The 21,192-nt window shown below is 51.2% G+C and overlaps 1 protein-coding gene across 2 annotated transcripts; it reads left to right on the top strand.

The window, feature by feature from the left end:
- The first annotated feature begins 2,047 nt into the window (after window positions 1-2,047).
- Window positions 2,048-7,552, top strand: LOC123103719 (uncharacterized). 2 transcript variants are annotated; one of them, XM_044525419.1, is made up of 8 exons: window positions 2,048-3,858; window positions 3,959-4,057; window positions 4,182-4,259; window positions 4,378-4,548; window positions 4,645-4,737; window positions 4,817-4,867; window positions 4,946-6,427; window positions 6,527-7,552. In XM_044525419.1, exons 7-8 carry the CDS (start codon window positions 5,464-5,466, stop codon window positions 7,147-7,149), a joined length of 1,587 nt encoding a protein of 528 aa, XP_044381354.1. In that variant the 5' UTR covers window positions 2,048-3,858; window positions 3,959-4,057; window positions 4,182-4,259; window positions 4,378-4,548; window positions 4,645-4,737; window positions 4,817-4,867; window positions 4,946-5,463; the 3' UTR covers window positions 7,150-7,552. The 2 variants fall into 2 exon arrangements, with proteins under 2 accessions (XP_044381354.1, XP_044381416.1); XM_044525481.1 differs by lacking the exon at window positions 6,527-7,552 and having other exon boundaries at window positions 4,946-5,508.
- Window positions 7,553-21,192: the final 13,640 nt, after the last annotated feature.

Consider the following 21,192-nt stretch of genomic DNA (forward strand, 5'->3'; position numbering starts at 1 on the left):
GATATTACACCACAACGGTGGCCCAAACCAGTATAAACCTTGTGTCCCTTGTGTTGTTCATTGTTTCCAGCTTAGATCACGCGAGGAGATTGGACGTAGATCGGTAGGAGGGAGATCTCCATGCGCACCCCAGTGTTCGAACCTCAAGGTTTTGCCGGAACCCGAAATCCGACATTTGGCGCGCCAGGTAGGGTTGCGCCAGAATCAATCTTCCTCCGCATCGCGTTCCGTCGCCTCGCCGTTCAGATGTCAAGCGACCTGGCTGCCAACGCCGATCGCTGGGCAGCATGGCCCGCCCACGCCGTGTCACCGGCCCAAGGTGACCTCAACCTTGCGCCTCAGGCAGCCTGCGCTCCGCAGGGCGCTGCGGGGCGCGGGCGACGCGGCCAGACGCCGCCTACCCTCACACCATGACAGGTGTGGGCCGCAGCAAGGGCCTCAAACCATGCTGCGGCCACGGCACCGTACACCCGACGGGAGCAAGCAAACTCCAGGGTCGCGCTCATGGTGGCCCAAGAGCTGCTACGGTGTCTGCTGCTGGAGGGCGGCCGCGACATGTTGCTGGAGCGAGTCGCCGAGCTCCTGGACGCCGCCGCCTCAGGGACACCTCCTTTCTGCGTCCAGCTGCCACCCAGACCCAAGGCAGGCCGTATGGCGGCGTCGTGCGCGTGCACGCAACTTCCGGCGGACTCCAGGGCCATTCAGCGCCAACACCCCGCCAGCACCAGGCGACAAGTCGCGCCGACCTCTTATCAGGCCAGCGAAGGGGTGCCCGCCGTGGCCTTCGGCTTCGACGGACCGCCGCGCCATCACCCCCAAGACGGTGCTCCAAGCCAGGCTGCGTGGCATGCGGGGCGCTACAGCAAGGCGCACGGGGCGGTGGCCCCAGAAGCTTACGTGCCCCGCATGGTGGATCAGGGATGCGCGCTGGAAGAAGATCATGGCTCATTCCTCAGGCGAGGCTGGTGCGAGGAGACGCTAGGAGCTGAGCTCTTTTAGGAACCACAAGAGAGCCTCGACAGCCGCACCGGCGGCGGCAACTATCGGTTACCACTCATCCCTCAGGAGCAAGCTTATGCTAACCATGGGTCGCAGGAGATACAGGTCACCACAGCAGGTGGCTGCCCCAATTCTGCAGCCTCATACCCCTCAGGAGGAGGACGCAGGGGGCTGCAGGAGAGGGGCCGAGATTCGGGTTCGTCCCCATGGCGGTCGGAGCAAGGCATTCTCAGGAGGTAGGCCCCCTGCCGGGGAGGTGCCCTAGGGCCTGCCCCTGGCAGGGGACCCGTGGTCGTCGGGGGAACCGTTGGCGACTGCTCTGCCCCATTGGCGTCCTCCTTGGTTTCTGGTCGCCATCGATGGCGGCAGAGTGAGGCGCAAGGCGGGGCCCTTGTCTGGCGATATGAAGCAAGGCCAGTACCTGTGAAGAAGGCCCAGTGCCTGTGAAGCTCACCGCCTGTCGGGGATATACCCCGCAGTATAACCCGGCCGGAAATATGACCCGGCCGGACTTGGCGGTTTACTTGAGACCCGGTTTACACTTGGCGATTCACTGGCGACCCACCCTCATCAGATGGTTTACAAGCAACCTGCCTGAACATTATGACTCACTGGTAACCTAGCAGGCGGGATAGACGGATGACAAGACCCAAGGCCCAGAAGGCCGGTTTATGTTAATGGTGGGCCGGTTTAAGAGGAAAGGCGTGAGGAATATTTACCTTACAGGGAGTTAAGAACCGGACTTGTATCCAGTTTGTATTAGAAGGTAGACTAGTCCTAATCCTAATAGGAATCCACATGTAACCCGCCCCTCTAACTTATATAAGAAGGGGCAGGGCACCACAAGAGGAGAGGTTTTTGATAAGTTAGGTTTAGACAGACAACTCAATAGCTCTCGAGATAGAGCTCCCTTGTAATCGTGATCATCATCATCAATATCAATGAATCAGGACGTAGGCTTTTACCTCCACTGTGAGGGGCCGAACCTGGGTAAAACCTCGTGTCTCTCGTTCCACTCAACCCCTCTCAAGCTACCACATAGATGTGTTGGCCTCGCGACTAAGTCCTGACACTGAGGACATCTGCCGTGACAATTCTAGAACAGTTGGCGCCCACCGTGGGGCCTGCGTACGATGGTGTTAAATTCTTGGAGGGATTTTTTCTAGGGTTTTCAGAAAGCTCACGATCGCCAGGATGAAGAAGAATCCAAGAAATTAGGGTTGCGCTAGGTGCGCTGCCTTAAAGTCGCCGAGTTGACAAGACTGATGCGACACCCAATCCAAAACGAGATCAACTTTGTTTTTTAAAGCAGTCACGTGTCGGCGAGACTGATTGGATCAGCGTCGAGCGCCGCCATGGTTCAGAAGCATGGCAGATGTCTTCTGTCCACAACAGCTGTGCAATCATGGAGCATCAAGTGGCACAGAATTCTAAACTTGTCAGCAATTTTTCTAGCACTACATCGACAGATCAGAGTTCCGTGGATTGATAAGTAATACTCCATTGGTCCAGATTTGCCACACAGCTCACGGCGGAAAGGATGGAGCAATACAAATTGTCAGAACTAGCAGAGACTCGCCGAAATAAACTTGCAATCTCGAGCAGGCCTGCCTCCGCTTCGCCGAGTCGACTCCATGGACCCCACTCTTTGTTTTTGCCGCCTCGACCACGGACTCGAGCGCCGCCTCCTTGGATAACCACGCCTTCGCCATCGAGTCCGCCTTGGTGCCAAGAGTTGCCGCACCCACTCCGAGTCGCCCAAGGACTTTTCTTCGGGCTCGGACTCAAGCCGCAAGGTCACTGTCATCTTCGTCCGTGAGCCGCCTCTGCATGACCCGGCCGTGGCCGCCCTCGCGGTGAGCCACCGCGGATTGAACAGCCACCTTAGCTGGGTCATCTCCGGCGCACCGGCCTCGAGTTGCCTCGCCACACCCTCGCACTGACTCTGTTGGGATCCACGGCAGAGGCCTCACTGACGCACCTCTACTGACATTCCACCACAACCAGCCGCTTCTGCTCGAAATCGTTCCGAGCCACCCGGCCTCGAGGCGTCTCTGTTCCGCCTCCATGCCTTATTCTAAATATACTAAACCTGGCCAGGTTTAGTTTATCACGTTTTTCTGAATTTTTTCTATCATAGAAAAACGACCAATGGATGTGCAACACGTGTAATAGTGGGGGACACAGGCGGGTACGCAGCTGGGTGCACGGAGCGGCCGTCGATGGGAATTATTAAAAAATGATGCCGCCCTTGCTGATTTGTTGCATGCTATGCGTTGCCCTCAGTTCCGTATTGGCTGCATGTCCTGCCTATGTGGAGACCAATTTGTCTATGTTTTGTTTTGGACCTTTCTGCATGCGCTGCTGCTTATTTCCTTTTTTATTTCTGTTAGCTGCCACGTATGCTCGCCTGGAGTCGGTCGCCGCCTGCATCTTCCCGATCTCTCGCGCTGGCGGTTGCCACTTCGATGGAATCCTCTGGGAATTTCTGTGCCGCCTTCGCTGCCCATTTCCAATTTGGTTTCTTCTCTCCCGCCGTTTCCTATAAATACTGATGCCCTTCTGCGCCCGTTCCTCATTCCCTTCACTTCTGCCTGCCCTTCTTCTTTCTTGAGCAGTACTGACGGTCGGGCGATGGTTGGGCCTGCTGCTGTTCGATCCGGCGGACGCCGTCGGGGCCGCCCTCCTGGGATTCGGGCGGCCGTTATTGCCCGTGTGTGCCCGCTGGTGATCGCCTTTCTTCCGTGGATTCGTCGTCGGCGATGGCAGCCGCTGGTGGGTGTGGCCGGCCAGCTACAGTTGATTCGGGTTGCCGCTTCCGGTATGGTCCTCGTCGGCCGTTCCGTTCTTCTCGGATTGGTGAGCTCCTTTGTTTTTCTCTGGTTGTGCTTTTTTTCATATTGATCTTGTGCTCCTTGGTCTAGGTTGTCGTCGTTTAATTGGTTGATTCATATTGTAGGTGCCCACCGATTCGATTCGCTGGAAGATTTTAATGTGGACGTTGATAGTCGCCGTCGGGAGATTTCATTAGGGAAGCGGCCTGTAGATTGTATCATTGGTGAGTGCGTTCAATTTTTTCTACATGTATGCGAATGCCTGTGCGTGCCTCTTATTGCTTTCCTGTGTTTCTTCTTGTTGATTTAATTGTTGTGGGTATTGATTTGTTGCTTTTTTGTCTGCAGGTTCTGCTATTAGTGTGGGTTCTTCTTCAGCGGTCGACGGGTTTGCTTCGGCTGTTCGGTCTGTCAGTGTGCGACCTGGTTAGCTTTCTGCTCTATCAGGCTACTTATTTCATACCTGTGGTGCTGCTCCATCTAGCTGTTCAATGTTGTGCTCATTTTTAGGATTCTAATGTGGTCCGTCCAATGTTTGTTTCAGATAGTCTGTCTGTCCAAGTTGTTGACGGATCGAATGTTTGTCCTGCCGGTTTTCCTGCTGGTGTTTGCCTTCATGGTTCATTGGGCGGCAGTACATTTTCCCGCTGTCATCCAAGAGTGGTGCCCCTATGTGCTGGTGGTGCCTTCGGTCGGCCTACTCCTCTTGGTAATGGTAAGTTATGTTTTGTAAATATGCCTGTGCTTTTCTTGGATTTTATGGTTCTCTTTCAAAAATGGTTCTAATTTGTGTACGTGGTTGTCATTTCAGTGTTGCCTACTCCTATTATGGAACACTTTCGTGTTTTGCATGCCCGCCGTAAGCGGACGTTGGTGCGATCGTACTGGTCGGGTCGGAAAAGAGGTGCTCTTCTTGCTTGCTGTGTTTGCTTTTTCCCAGTTGCTGTTGCATGTGTTTATGTATTTTTCCCGTTTATTTTCAGTGTGTGGGATGCAGCCTCCTTTTTCTAAGGATTACATCCAACTGCTTAAGGGTGAGTGCATATAATGTATGGTTTATGCGTACGTCTTGTTGTCGATCTGTTTTGCCGACTTGGTTTTCTGTCTTGCAGCTACTTTTAGGAGGCGTTCATATTATGGCGGGCCGGATTTGTGTTGCCATCACTGTGGGGCTTTCTTTTGGTTCCGTGAAGGATCTGTTCACCATGCTGACGTAACTTCTCGCTCTCCTGTTTACACGGGATGTTGTCGGACGGGTAGGATTTTGTTGTCGAAATTTGGTGATTGGCCTTCTCCTTTGGATAGGCTGATGTGTTTTGATGGAGACGCGGTTTCCTCTCGGTTCATGCGATTAATACGGCAGTATAATTCTATGTTCTGTTTTACGTAGTTGGGTGCACAGGTTGACCGCAGTATCAATGTTGGAGGTGCTCCATATGTTTTCAAGATGAATGGGGTTGTCTACCATCGTATAGGTTCATTGTTGCCGGCTGAGGGTGCAACTCCCAAGTTTGCGCAATTGTTCATGATAGACTCTGCTGACTAGTTGGACTGTAGGTTGAATGTGTTTGACAGAGAAGAATCTTCTTCCCTTGAACCTGATCCTGAGATTGTTTCTTCATTGATAAACATGCTTAATGTGCATCACCGTTTGGTGCACAAATTTAGAATTGCACGACAGAGTCTCTGTACTCCTGGTGTTTCTGTTGTCTCGATTCGTTTTTTGGGCAACGATGGTGGTGCCCATGGTACACGTTTTTCTGGCCCTACTGCTTCTGAAGTGGCTGCCCTTATTGTTGGTGATCTGACACCTGAATGCAGAAGGTTTGACGTCATTGCCGAGACGCGGTCTGGTTCGTTGAAGCATATATCTTCACTTAATTGCAACCTTATGGCTTTACAATATCCTATACTTTTCCCATATGGTGACAAGAGCTATCACCGTGGCATTAGATATGTTCATGCCAGTGGTTTCCCGGCCACATGTTATGCAAATGTGCAGGCCGAAGGTTGTATGGACGGCGAAGATTCCGACGATGATGTCGACTGTAATCCCGAAGATGCTGGCATTTCTCGTGGTCAGGTTACCATGTTGGAGTACTATAAGTACTATGCTCACTATCGTGAAGGCGAGGTGAATCCTTACACAAGTTGTGGTCGGCTGAGCCAGCAAATTGCTGTCAATGCTTACTTTTGTGTGGAGGCTGATCGTCTAGAGTATCATTTCCGTAAGCAACATAATCTTCGATCTGAGACCTATCAAGGCATATCTGATGCTATGGGTGAGGGTAATTCAACTGGCAAAAATGTTGGTGTGCAGTTTATACTGCATGGCAGTTTTACAGGCGGCCCGCGGTATATGCTTCTGAATTATCATGACGGGATGGCAATCTGTCGGCAGTATGGTGCACCTGATCTGTTTATTACTTTTACATGTAATCCTAGGTGGCAAGACATTGCTGATGCTCTCGCTGCCGAACCTGGACAGACTACGGCTGATCGTCCTGATATTACTACTCGAGTTTTCAGTATGAAGTATGAGGAATTTCTTGATGGGGTTAAAGATGGTACCTTTTTTGGTGCCGTTCAAGCATGTTAGTTCTTTCTTCTTCTTCTTCTTTTCTTTTTGCAATAAGTTAACTCCTTTCTGTATGAATTTCTGACGTACCATAATTTCTTTTAAATATCCGTAGACTTATATGTTGTGGAGTTCCAAAAGAGAGGGCTGCCACATACGCACACGTTGGTGTGGTTGAAGGCGGATACCAAAGATCCTTCTCCTTCGTTTATAGATGGACTAATTTCTGCAGAGCTGCCGGATCCTTTAGTTGATCCATTAGGTTATGCTCTTGTTGATGAGTTTATGGTGCATGGTCCTTGTGGAGTGTATAATATTAAGTGTGCCTGCATGAAGAACAATTGTTGTTCCAAGCGCTTTCCTAAACCGTTGAGCGAGGATACAATGGTTGACCATGTTGGATATCCAGTTTACCGTCGACGTGATACTGGTTTGTATGTACTTAGACAAAAGGATTCGCTACGTCTGGGAAATCAATGGGTTGTTCCGTATAATATGAAATTGTTGAAGAGATTTGATGCACATATAAACGTTGAGTGGTGCAACAAGACGAACTTGTTAAAATATTTGTTCAAATATCTCACAAAGGGTCATGATGTAGTTCGTATGCGTTTCCACGTTGAAGATAGACCCCCAGGTGTTTTCACTGTTCCATGTCCTATTGGGAGGAATGAAATTGACGACTATATCAAATGCAGGTTTGTTAATATATTTACATATATTTATGTTTCTTATTGATTCGTTCTTATAAAATGAAATTTTGAAATGTATAGGTATCTGTCTGCTTGCGAGGCTTTTTTGAGATTGTTTGCATACAATACCATGGTCGCCAACCTTTTGTCGAGCGGTTGGTTGTTCATTTGCCCAATATGAACAGAGTCATATTTGCAGAAACATAAGTTGGTCCCACAAACAGCGACGATCCTATTATCACATACACAGGCGCACACCCTCCCGTCGGACATATGCAAGAATTTGCAAAATCACTTTATCATTACATCACAGGCACCAATCCTGCAGGAGGATATACTAGGGTGATCTAATCCACTAGCAGCTACTTTTAGCTTATCAATATAACCTGTTTGTATCTTTACATACAGTTCTCTGTTCGCAGCGAACTGTATGTAGATCCAATAATTTGTTTGTCTCAAGAATGTGCCACTTTTAATTTGTATCTTTGTATCCCTGTGTTTGCAAGGTTTCAATATATTCGTATGTTCGGTCTATTTGTTATCTCTATATGTCATTTCGACATCAAATGAGCGTGCAGTGTTCTACTTTTAAATTAATAGAATACACGTCTACGAGTTATCATCGAGCGCGGCGGGGTTAGGCTAGTCAGCCTCTACCATGAGCCGCGCCTCGCTGTTGTGGGCTCGCCGGCGCGGCCACTGCCGCCTTCCTCCGCGGCCTCCACAAGTGCTGGATAAGAGAGCCGCTCCTACTTCAAGTCTGTGAACCACCTCGACCTCACAAAAAGCAGCCACTGCCGCCCTTGTTGCGGATCCGCAACCGGCTCGCCACTCGCGCCAAATCGCCATGACCCGCCGCGGCCCTCTCCTCCGCTGCGAGTCGTCTCTGACTCCGAATCACCTCGGTTTCTATTGCCGAACCACCAAAACCACGCGCCGCTTGCGCCGAGAGCCGCCTTTGCTTAGCCGACTCTCCCAGATGCTATTGGATTTCTGTCCGACCTGAAATACGGGCCGTTCATCAAAGACTGAACGAAAACAAGGCATTTTGGAGAAGCATTGCGCCCGTCTTGACGAGGTGGTCAAATCCTATCAGCATGCAACACTGGCTGTTTTCCCCGATGCTACTACTAATTAAGACAACATGTTAACTTCAGCTGAGGTCAAATGACTTATACATGAAGCTTACGCGTGCATGTGTTCTATCCGCTACAGATCATGGACAAGAGAAAGAAGATGAGCAATCAGCAGCAACCGCGTTCTGCCTCTGTCAAAATTGCCGCTGTGCTCGGCCACCTTCGGTTGAACTCCTGCAGCACTCGCCGCTTGCTCTGAAGCAAGCAAGCCCTGCCGCTATGGATCGATCCGCCCGGCCGGGTCCTCCGCCTCTGAAGCGCCTCCTCCGGCGCGTCCACGGTCTCTCGCTTCTGCCGCGTTCCGGCGCGTCCGCTGTGAGCCGCCGTTGCCGCAGCATGTTCCGGCCGCCCGTGTCAACTGCTGAGCCGTCACTCGCTGTCAGACGAGCTGCCGCCTGCCTCCGATTTATGGCCTCACGCCGAGCTGGCGCGCCGAGCCGCTGCCGCACCTTGCCTCAACTCAGCGCTATGGCCGATGTTGTGGCCTCGCTCCAAGCCAGCCCTGTTTCCGCATGTGCAGAACGTCGTGTCACCCGGCCCTGTTTCCGCTGCTCGTCTTCGCCTACATACCCGTGATGCCATTGCTACTCAAAAGGCTGTTGATAGGGGAAGGGTTCGGCTGGGGATTCAATTACTGTTAGCGGTCTTCCGCTCCTCCTGGTGATTTCAAGATGGCGTTGCTCACACTAGAGCGAAAATATACTGAAGGCAAAAGTCCAGCCGAGCTGAGGTCCGGATGCCATCTTGATGCCTAGTAGCTCTGGAAGAGATCTCTGGATCAGGTCATAACAAGCAGGCAACTAGTGCCATTTGAATTTTATGGAATAAGCTAAATACGCAGTGTCAGTTAAGCTTTGCTAGAAGGTCAAGAAAATTCCACGTCGTTGGACAGATGGCTTCCGTCAAGTGATACATGCATCATACTTGAGGCGGCTCCTAGCTAATTCAGGAATCAAGGGCATTTGCTTCAAGGGCCTTTCCTCCTAATGTTGTCAGCAAATTGGGCATTAAACACGTAAAGCATCAGTCAGATCCTTGCTGGACCAAGGGCACTGCGCGCGTAGCCCTACCGCCTGTCAACACTGTCATTGTGCTGCATGAGCCATCATGATTTGCGTGGAATCAGGCTCCTACCTACGACGTCGATGACCCGCCGCTTGCTTCTGCCCCCTATCAATAATTAGAATGAGCAGAAATAAGAGCTACTGTACGGACAATTTGAGGCGATGCATGCCAAAGTGCAAGAAGAGAAAAACTGAAAGATTGGTTACTAGTCTCCCAAGAACAGTGGATACTGGCATACTATTGATGGATAAGATATTTGGATTTGATACTGAAATGAAGAGCGGGCAAGTCAATATTTGCATGGCCGTAACATTACTGGAGTTATCTACGGACGCTACTTAAAGATCATTGGTCGATCAAACAAATCAGGTGATATCTATCCAAGTTTATTTTATTAACACATATTGTTTTTATCAAAAAACAGATACTTGGTCTATGATATTTTTAAACAGGACCATTATTCCTTACAAAAAGGTGTCGCAAAAAGGGCGTGAGCAATTATTATTTTGGCACCGGCGCTCGTCCTACACAAGTTGCCACCCCCGCTACATCAACACACGCGACTGATTCATTGTCCGTGCCCATGGCCGAATTGCCTGCGTCTGTGCCGCTTCCAACGCCGCGGACGACTCTCTTGTCTGCACCGACTTACAATGCCACGGCCGACTCATCTGTCCGAGCCGCCCCTGGTTCTGCGGTCATCTTTGTCGTCCGTCTCTCGCGGCCTGGTCTACATCAACACAGCGGGCCGCACCTGTCTGCATGAGCTGTTTATTGAGTATAAAGCCATCCACTACTCGGGTAGACCGGTTTTGTTTTCAACAAATTGGAGGCAAATTATCATATACTATCAACCGCCGTCTGCTCTGAATGGCTCAATGGGCAGGCGCACAAGTCGCCGCCACTACAGTTTGGTTAACTTCAAATAGCCAGTTGGAAGGAACCATTGGCTGAGTTGATGACACGGCTCATACAGATCATTTCTAACCCGCCACAGTCACCTCAACCTTCTGTGGATTCACATCGTGCTATCAACACCAATGATATACAACTTATGCCGGTTTATATCACAGTCAAACATGGAGAATCTCAAGTCAACTCCTCGAGTCACCTCGAGACTCGGGGGCTACAATGATATGACTCAGCAAATGTTCCGATTTTCAGTGAAATCAAGAACCCCAAGACATTGGAGGGAAAGATAACCCAGTCCCGGAGGCTACTACCATATGGATGAAAATTTAAAGGCCGTCAAAAATTTCCGGTTCAAAATGAAGAATGTCGGTTTAAAATCCGGTTCAAGGTAAACCCCTTTCCCACACAGCGCTGAAGCCCTTAGTATCTGGTTCAAATCCGGTTTAAGAGGAAACTATCTCTTGCAAAGCTCTGACGCTCTCAATATCTGGTTCAAAATTCTGGTTCAAGAAGAATTTATCTCTTGCAAAAAGTTAAAGGTTGCCGAAGAGGACATGCTGCCATGATGCGCGGTTCAAACATGGGTATCCCGCCTTATTGGCTTATCATATTATTAGTCACTTGGGGGCTTGGTCGTATTCGAACCATAGCTACACCTCTTGATCGGCATAAGGCCACCAGGGAAATCACTTGGCGCCCTAGTCGTATTCGAACCATAGCTACACCTCTTGATCGGCGTAAGGCCACCAGGGAAATCACTTGGGGGCTTGGTCGCATTTGAACCATAGCTACACCTCTTGATCGGCTCAAAGCCAGAAGGAAATTACTTAGGGGCCAAAGAGAGTGTTGCAAAAGAACAACTCAAACATAGGCACCCACTAAGCATAGCTCAAAATATTGCTTGGGGATTCTTTGCTTCGCAATGAACAAAGAATCTACACTTGTAATAGGCTATCAAGCCACGGCTTGGAAGCCTGGTGTATACACCTAAAACCCCGGGTTAGCCTGCCTTTTTAAGTAAGCCACTCCATCCAGGTAAACCTGGTATGACCCGCCGAACTTTTGACAAGTCAATCTCATAGACCCTAAACTTGTCAAAGTTAAAACGACGATTGGTTAAAGATTGAGGTCCATCTTAAAAGGCTTTGTAGAATGGTTTTACTCAGTGGCCTGGCAGCCCATGAAAAGCCTCGAATTTGGGGCCTGGCAGCCCATGAAAAGCCTCGACTACAAGTTTTCATATGCTTTTATTTGCCAAGTTTTTTCTCCTTTAATGAGATTTATAATGGTTTTGATAAACCGGCATTCACTAACCCCGCTCAACTTTCAATTACAAGTTGTCAGTACATGATCAAGCATAATCCGACGCTTTTTAACCCGGTCTGGTTTCGACTATAAGTCGCTAGTATTATATATGGATAATCCTGTGTTTATTACAACCCGGTACGGTTTTACTATAAACCGGCAAGACATGGGAGGAGTTATCAGTACTCAAAATTTGGGTTATCACCCTTACTACAAAAAGTTGGTAAACCAACGATGTGATTCAATGTCACAGGTATGATATATTTCATATTTGATTATTCTTAAGTGCAGCCTTGGTTATAAACCCGGGCTATATGTTGGGCATTATGACTCGTCCGGTGGTAAACCGCCAGGACACTTTAAACTTGTTGTATGCAGAAACAGATTGAATAAAGAAGGATTATAAATCACCGGCGTTTATTAACCCGGCCTGACTTTCGACTATAAGTCGCCAGTATGATGATAAATTATCAAGTGTTTATTAACCCGGACTGGCTTGGGATTATAAGTCGCCAGTATATATTTGGATTGCGCCATTGGAATCATGCGCTCATAAATCATTGGATTATATTATTCAAATCTCCCAATAGCCAACATGGCGGGATTTTATTATGGTTATTAATAACCAGTATTATGATTAAGGTTTTCAAAGTCGCTTTAGCGCAATGGCTATTATATTATCAATGGACATGATTTATTCTACAATTGAAGGAATAGTCCCGAGTCGCTGCAGGCTTACGACCCGACACTTGGGGCTACATTATTCAAATTGAGATTATATCAAATATGCAAGTCTCATGTCACTGCAAGCATGCACCATGATACTTGGGGGCTAATGCAAAGTCATTTTTATTGGCCTTATTGAAGACCCGACTCATCACATCATAATGAGCCGGCCCTTGGGGGCTACCAATTGCTCCTATCAATGATTCAAGGTACACAAGTCTTAATCCATTATATTGAAGGATCCACTGCTCAGTTGGTAAAGCACAAAGTTCTTAACCTTGTGTACGTGGGTTCAAGCCCCATGATGAGGTTACATCATATGACGTTATTTTCAAGGAAGTATATATATATAAAGTCCCTGCTCATTATTGCATAATGACCCGACCCTTGGAGGCTACACATTGCTGACTCAAGTCTACATGATCATATTTATAAAGTCCCTGCTCATTATTGCATAATGACCCAGCCCTTGGGGGCTACACTGGTTGAAGTTTTTATGAGCATAAAGGCAATTATAAGTCCCAGGCTGCTGCAAGCATGACAACCCGACACTTGGGGGCTACATATGTGGAATATTCAATTTTGACTAGTGACTAAGATGAACAATCTGGATTTCTTCAAAGGTTGTAACATTTATATTGAAGCAAGTCTTAAGCTATCACTATGTTCTCCTCTTAAGACTTGGGGGCTACAGGTAATATGCATATAAAGGAGGAACATCTTCAAATTCTAAGTTTTGAGCAAAGCAGGAAGATTAATTGTGTGACCCGGTGTTGGTAACAATCATGACCCGGAATTATCAGTTTTTATAACCCGGCAATGGTGGTAATCATAAACCGGCAAGTTCTACATCTTCAAGTCGGCTGGATATTAGTTGAATATTTCAAAGACCAATATTTTTGTCAAGTCAGAGCATTGAAGGCCGACTCAAATGGATTCTTGATTTACAATATTTCTTATGCAAGCAAGTTGATTATGAAGCTGGTCTATTGACCCGGATTTTCTAGAAGAAGGAAATGACAAGGACTTAAGGATGTTCAGGTGCCGGTTTACAAGAATTTCTTAACCCGGGGCACAACCTGTCAAATTTGTTCTTGTGTTTTTTGCAGCATAAGTTTACCATGGATAAATCCAAGCTAAACTGGGGGCTAATGTCGGGGATATATCCCGCGGTATAACCCGACCGGAAATATGACCCGGCCGGACTTGGCAGTTTACTTGAGACCCAGTTTACACTTGGCGATTCACTGGCGACCCGCCCTGATCAGACGGTTTACAAGCAACCTGCCTGAACATTATGACTCACTGGTAACCTAGCAGGTGGGACAGACGGATGACAAGGCCAAAGGCCCAGAAGGCCGGTTTATGTTAATGGTGGGCCGGTTTAAGAGGAAAGGCGTGAGGAATATTTACCTTACAAGGAGTTAAGAACTGGACTTGTATCTGGTTTGTATTAGAAGGTAGACTAGTCCTAATCCTAATAGGAATCCACATGTAACCCGCCCCTCTAACTTATATAAGGAGGGGCAGGGCACCACAAGAGGAGAGGTTTTTGATAAGTTAGGTTTAGACAGACAACTCAATAGCTCTCAGGATAGAGCTCCCTTGTAATCGTGATGATCATCATCAATATCAATGAAGCAGGACGTAGGCTTTTACCTCCACCGTGAGGGGCCGAACCTAGGTAAAACCTCGCGTCTCTCGTTCCACTCAACCCCTCTCAAGCTACCACATAGATGCGTTGGCCTCGCGACTAAGTCCTGACACTGAGGACATCTGCCGTGACAATTCCACGACACCGCCCGTGACACTCTCACGTAATAATGAGTGGGGCTGTACACGCCCCGGAGTCTCCAGAGAGCCGCCCTCGGGCCTCGGGGGCTCCCGCCCACGCCCAGTGGCAGCACTCAGCTCCGCGCTAGTGAGAAGACGTCGAAGACTAGACTAGGTGCCGGACGTGGCCTTTTGCTTTTGCCTTTCCTTGTTGACGAAGTTCTTCGATTTGGATTTAAGTTGGATTTGAGCTCGATGCTTGTGTGTTTGGGGGAAGGGGTGTTTAGTCTCGTTCGAGTAATCTCTCACATTCTGGTTTTGGCTTTGCGTCCAAAGTGAACATCGGCTGCCCCCCCCTCGCGAGTCCCTCGTGAGCCGGGCCGGGCCAGGCACGTTCACAACCAGGACCGCTGTTACCGCACCCTTTCCGGAGATTTTCATTGCGGGATCCACAAGTTAATCAGAAGACACCCGAGGTGCAACGGCCCCTGCAGGCCCGCTCGGGACTCGTCGGGGTCGGAAGGTACACAAGCCAGCTGACCCATCACCGGGCCAGCGGCTAAGTTCACACGCAACATCATGCTTACCAGGGTACTAATTGCAAACCTTTACATGAGGGGCTTCCCCTCCCAAAATGCTCTTACATCCTTCAGGGCCAAGCCCGAACCTTCTTCATGCAGGTTAAACAGCAGTGACATGCGGTCAGTCGGACATATCACTCACCGCGTCTTCTTGAGCATCCTCGAAGGCATCACTGGCGTTGTTGACATTGCCGCCGCCGCCAGCATCTCCATCAGCGCCAGGCTCGTCCACAACACCGCCTTCATTGGCGCCCACGACCACGCCGTCGTCATCAGACGCAAAGGCCCTGACGAGGGCGTCCACGTTGTCCTCCACCCACCGTGCCAGGTCGCCCCGGACGGCAATGGGCACGGGTGCGATGGCAGCGTCGAAGTCAAAGTGGCGGTCCCTGTCCTGCAGATGGCTGAAGACGCGGGAGAAGGCACGCCCGAGCAAGGCTCGGCTCCTCTCTTCGACAAGCCAACGGGACCTCTCGGATCGGTTCTCCAGAAGCGTCACCACATCGGTGAAAAATTGGAGGTTGCCGGCGTAGTTGACCTCGTGCGGCTCCTTAGCGGCAGCCTCGCAGATATAGCCCAAAGCTGTGTTGGCCCTCTCTCTGAGCGTTTGAAGCATGGGGGCATGCACATGCTCCAGAACCCGCCGCCGACGGATCTTGTCCTCATTCCGTTGCGCGACAGCCTCGGCGTCATCAACCCTCTGTTGGAGAAGAAGCTGCTCGACCCGGGAAGACGACAGCTCCGCCTGCGCCGCGCTGAGGGCGGCTACGGAGGAGTCCGCATGCCGCGTCACTTTGGTCAGTTTGGCACTGAGGGCTGCGGTCCAGCCCTCGGCCTCGGCCTTGATCAGCCCCAACCTCGTCTCGTATTCACGCTCGAAGGCCGAGCGAGCTTCCGCCACGCGGCGATCGACTCCTTCCTGGGCCCAGGCTTCGCGCGCGGCAACGTCATCCTCCGCCCGGGCCACCAGGCGCTCCCTCGTCTCCAACCGCTCAAGGTCAAGGTTGCACTCGGCGGCCTCCAGCGTCAGTGCCTCCTCACGCTTCAGAAGCTCCGCACGATCAACAGAGGGCCCCTCCATCGACTCAAGGGCCGCCTGGCGCAGTTCCACTTGCTGCTCCAGGGAGTTGCTCCAAGCTTGGAGCTCCCATGCGCGCTCCTCCGCAGCCTTGCGCCATTGGTCTGCTTCCCGAGCCTCCTCGACGGCCTGGGAGCAGGCCTCCTGTGAAGCTACCAGCGACGCTTCAGCCTTCGCGTTGTCAAGATCACGTTGGTGACGCGCGAGGGCGACGGCTACCTTTAGTTTGCGCTTCTCCTCAGCAAGGGGCAAACCTTCAGCCCCGAGGCGCGCATCCTCGTCAGCAAGCTCTGCCCTGATCCGGCTCACCACATCCGCCGCCCTCTGGAGGAACTCTTCGCGAAGAGCGCGTCGCTCCCGAGCATGCCCGAGCACGTCTTCTGCATCACCCTCTTCCACCGGAGCATGCGGAGGGCCCCGGGGCGGCAAGCCCCCTCCCGGCGTGGGGCTAGGGGCTGGCGCCCTAGTCATCGCTAGATGGACCTCTCTGGGAATCCGGCCTGGCGTCGGTCCACCCACGGAAGAAGAGCCAAAGACAGACCTCAGCCATCCACCATCTATGATCAGAGGAGGAACGTGGGGCAAGCCGGATGTGCCCCAGGAGGACTCATGAAGAAAGGACAGCGGGCGCGCAGGCTCGAGGTGCCTTGTGGAACAGACCACCCACCGACCGATCTGGCAGCAGGGGTGCCGCTCGAGCTCACCGAACCCAAGGCCAGCGGAGAAGGCGAAGCTTGGGGGGATGGCTCCCGGGCTGACTCGGCTAGTTTCGCAGGGCAGGGCCTAAAAGGGCCACAATCAGTCGCAGGGATGGCAAAGTAAATGAGCAAGGAAAGAAGAAGACTTACTCGTCCATGGCAAAATACTTCCTGCGCTTCAACAAGCGGCAAGGGCGTTCATTGCCACCCAAGGCCTCCTTCCTCTTGAGGAGGGCCTCGAAGTCTACGTGGAACCGACCTAAGCGCTCGGCGCAGGGGTCGGCCTTTGGTGCGGAAGAAGCGACAAGATGATCAGTGTTGGAGGAGTCAGGCTGGGGGCACCGTCAGGCATCGCCTCGTGAGGAACGGCTGGGGCCTCGGGGGCCCCGGCCTCAGGAACCATAGGCCACGACTCCGCACCTGCCGCCGCTCCAGGGCGGGCCTCGGGAGACGCTGCCTTCAAGACTTCTCGCGGCGTCGGCACCTCGACATCGGGCGCCTCAACTCCCGCCGGTTCTCGTCTCCCTGCCCTGTCGCCCGAGGAAGGACTGCTGCGGGCGGCAAGGGTGGAAACCACGGCGGCTGGGTTCTCGCGAGGCACCATGAAGCCAGCAGGGCGCAGTCCCCACTCGTCGAAGCTGGGCATCTGCCTCACAAAATCGGCCCTGCCGGAGCAAAGATACAAGAGGACACCATTACTCTGAAGGCTGCATGGGGAAGGATCGTCGGTCAAGACCTGAGCATCGTCCGCAGCGCTTCAGGCGCCAAGTCCTCCTCCTGAAGCCGCATGCGGTCTCTGTGCCCCGCAAAGTCCCACATCCGGCGAGAGTGGCGCTGGAGAGGAGCAATGCGACATTGGAGGAACTCCTTCACCACCTTGGATGCTGTCACATTGAGCGCCCTCAAACTCTGGAAGCGGCGCCAGACGAAGGCGAACCGGGGGCTCACGAGCACCTCATGATCCCAACCCGCGTGGGGAACAGCAGGCGAGGTCAGGTGCGAGAGCAGAGGATTGGGCACTCCGACGTCCACGTACAGCCACCGCTCTCTGAACCTGGCCTCAGGAGAAGGAAGGCTGAAGTCGATCCCTGAAGCGGCCATCTCTGGCACGGCGAAGAAGCTCACGCACCCTGAGCACTGAGTGGGGTCGCTCATGCGCAAGGAAAAGAAGTTGCGCAGCAGGGCAACGGAAGGAGGAATGCCTATCATCGCCTCGCAAACAAAAGCAAAGACAGCCATAAGGGTAATGGACTCCGGCCCGAGGTGCATCATACGGATCTGATAATGGGAGAGCACCGCATTGAAGAATGCGGAAAAGGGGGGAACCAGACCCGCCCATAGGGCATCGGCGAAGAATCGGACCTCCATGACGATCCTATCAAGGGAGGCATGGGACACAGGCCAGACTATGGTCCCGCCGCACTCGTTGAAGGTCGTGGCAAGGGCGGAGCGGACCTTGTTCAAGGCTTCTATATTGAGTATGATTGACCGAGCAACGGCGGGGGATGCCGCCGGAGGTGTGCGGAGCGAAGGTGCGGGCTTCTTTCCCTTCCTTTCTTCGTCGGTGCCAGGGCGGTGAAGAGAGGGAAGAACTCGAGCCGGGTTGGCGGCAAAGGCTGGAGCTCGAAGAGGAAGGAAAGGTAGGAGGCGAGCGAGCAGCGGAAAGGAGGAACAACTATGTGCAACTGCGAGTCCGCTTAGTCGGGCGTGCAACAAGGCGTCATGGGGAAGCGCAGACGCCCATGTCCAATCAATCGCCATGCGGCGCCCGAGGCCGCAAGCTTTTGGGGCCCGCGGCGCCTCGCGCTCGCCCCTTCGCTTCCCTGCTAGGCCAAGCCCGGGCGCGCCTTGGGCCCGGGGGCTACTGTCGGCATTCTGGGAACGGGGGTCCCCAGACTTGCCTGCCTGCGGCTTGCGGCGTGGCTCAAGTGGGGGCCCAGCACAGCCCATCTTCATCAGCTCAAGCTCAAGACCCTCGCGAGGGGCCAAGCCTCGCGGGGCGGACGACCAGAAGCTTCCTCAGAGGCAGCCTCATCAGGCAGGCTCGCGAGGAGGCGGAGAGATCAAGGCAGGGGTACCTCACGAGGAGCCCGTGACGCAAGCCATGACGATCGAGACCAGGCGGGCGCCAGGCGGGCGCCGGCCTGCACAGTGTCCTTGTTTCCCCTTTGGTGCACAGGGGGCAAGCACATGCCAAGGCACCGGGCAAAGGTTACCATTCTGGTGCAACGAGACCAAGACCAACAGAGCGGCAGGACGGAGGTCACCATGGAGCCCAAGACGGCGTCATCACCAGTACTTTTGTAGCCGAAGACCACCTTTGGTCAGGATAACTTGTACTAGATGTTCCCCTTCAAAATAGCCAATTGTTGACGCCCTTCCCGCTCATTATTTGGGGAGAGGCCCAGGGCCTCTATAAATAGAGCTAGCCACCACAGAGTAGAAGAACACCCGGAGAGATCAACACACCCAAAGGTCTAGAGATCTGATAGAGCCCTAGCAGAGAGAGAGAGAGAGGCGACTGAACTCGCCCAAGCAGTTCATCGCACCAGCTCAAGAACACCTCTCGCGAGGCTGTTCTTCCCTTGTACTATTCATCATCAGCCCCTGAGGCAATCCACCACACCACACACTGGAGTAGGGTATTACACCACAACGGTGGCCCGAACCAGCATAAACCTTGTGTCCCTTGTGTTGTTCATTGTTTCCAGCTTAGATCATGCGAGGAGATTGGACGTAGATCGGTAGGGGAGAGATCTCCACGTGCACCCCAGTGTTCGAACCTCAAGGTTCTGCCGGAACCCGAAATCCGACAGCATGGTCTTCTCGTCCTCCAGATGGATGTTAAGACGGCTTTTCTGAATGGAGATCTAAATGAGGAAATTTATATGCAACAACCAGATGGCTTTGTGATAGATAGTCAGGAAAGAAAGGTGTGTAGGTTGCTGAAATCGTTATATGGCCTGAAGGAAGCACCTAAGCAATGGCATGATAAGTTTAATACAACTCTGACATCTGTTGGTTTTGTTGTTAATGAGGCTGACAAATGTGTATACTATCACCATGGTGGGGGCGAAGGAGTTATACTGTGCTTGTATGTTGATGACATACTGATATTCAGAACCAACCTCAAAGTCATTGAGGAGGTCAAGTCGTTTCTGTCTCAGAACTTTGAGATGAAAGACCTTGGTGTGTCTGATGTTATCTTGAACATCAAGCTACTGAGAGATAATGAGGGTGGGATTACACTTCTGCAATCCCACTATGTTGAGAAGGTGTTGAGTTGTTTTGGATATTCGGACTGCACACCATCTCAAACAACATATGATCCTAGCATGTTGATTCAAAAGTCCAAAGGCACGGCTATAGATCAACTGAGATACTCTCAAATCATTGGTTCACTGATGTACCTAGCGAGCGCAACGAGGCCTGACATCAAATTTGCTGTGAGCAAAATGAGCCGGTTTGTTTCCAAGTCGGGTGATGTACATTGGCATGCTGTTGAAAGAGTTATGCGCTATCTGAAAGGTACTATGAACTATGGACTTCACTATACCGGATACCCGTCGGTACTTGAAGGGTATAGTGATGCAAATTGGATCTCTGATGCTGATGAGATGAAGACCACAACTGGGTATATGTTTACTCTTGGAGGTGGCGCTGTTTCTTGGAAGACATGCAAGCAAACGATCTTAACGAGATCGACAATGGAAGCAGAATTAACAGCATTAGACACATCTGGTGTCGAAGCAGGATGGCTTCGAGATCTTTTGATGGACTTTCCATTGGTTGATAAACCGGTTCCGGCTATCCTTATGAACTACGATAATCAGACTGTCATCACCAAGGTGAAAAGTTCAAAGGACAACATGAAGTCCAACAAACACATAAGAATGAGATTAAAGGCTGTCAGAAAATTAAGAAACTCTGGAGTGATAGCGTTGGAGTATGTCCACACGGCTAAGAATCTGGCAGATCCCTTTACGAAAGGGCTATCACGTGTAGTGATACATAATGCATCGAGGGAGATGGGTATGAGACCCACATGAGTTGCCATGGTAGTAACCCAACCTATGTGATCGGAGATCCCGTGAATTAGGACCTGGGAAAACAAGCCAGTGGTGAATTGAGGAGAGTAACTATACTAACCCACTCCGTTAGAGATGCAATACTCTCGATACTGTATGGTAGGATGACTACTGTCTTAATAAGTTCCGAAGATTATATAAGCAAGATGCTATCCTACAGAGCGATCTTTGGAGGAACACACCTATATGAGCCCGACTGCTGGTCACAGTCTATGAGATTGGGGTGATCTCTAGTAAGCTCATGAATAGGCCAGGAGTGTAACTTATATGCTCCACCCGAGGGGTCAGCCTTTGGCAGCCTAGTACTAGTAAGACATGTGGTGAAACTTCTTTACGCCAAACTGACAATTCAAGGCATATTCCATTGTTCAGTTGTGAAGGAGTGTAACTACTTGCTCTAGGTGAAGCTCAACCTTAACAGGTCTTCACTGAAACACTGGTATATCAAAACAGTAATTGGAACACAGGACACAATGGGCCCTCGAGATCTAGTGGGGGATTGCTGAAATTTGAGATGGGCTCTAGGCCCATATAGCAATTTCTAAAAAATCTCTAAGGGCCCATGTGGGTTATATGGCACTAGGTGTAGTGGGAAGTTTAGTCCCACCCCAGAAGTGGAAGAGGAGTTGGACCTCCTTATAAGGGTTTCTCTTCTACATGCTATTGGAGCTTGAGAAGAGAAGAGGCCCTCGCACACTCCTCCGCTGCCGCCTGCCTCACCATGCCA

Source organism: Triticum aestivum, chromosome 1A (genome assembly GCF_018294505.1).
Source record: "Triticum aestivum cultivar Chinese Spring chromosome 1A, IWGSC CS RefSeq v2.1, whole genome shotgun sequence".
Classification (NCBI taxonomy): Eukaryota; Viridiplantae; Streptophyta; class Magnoliopsida; order Poales; family Poaceae; genus Triticum; species Triticum aestivum.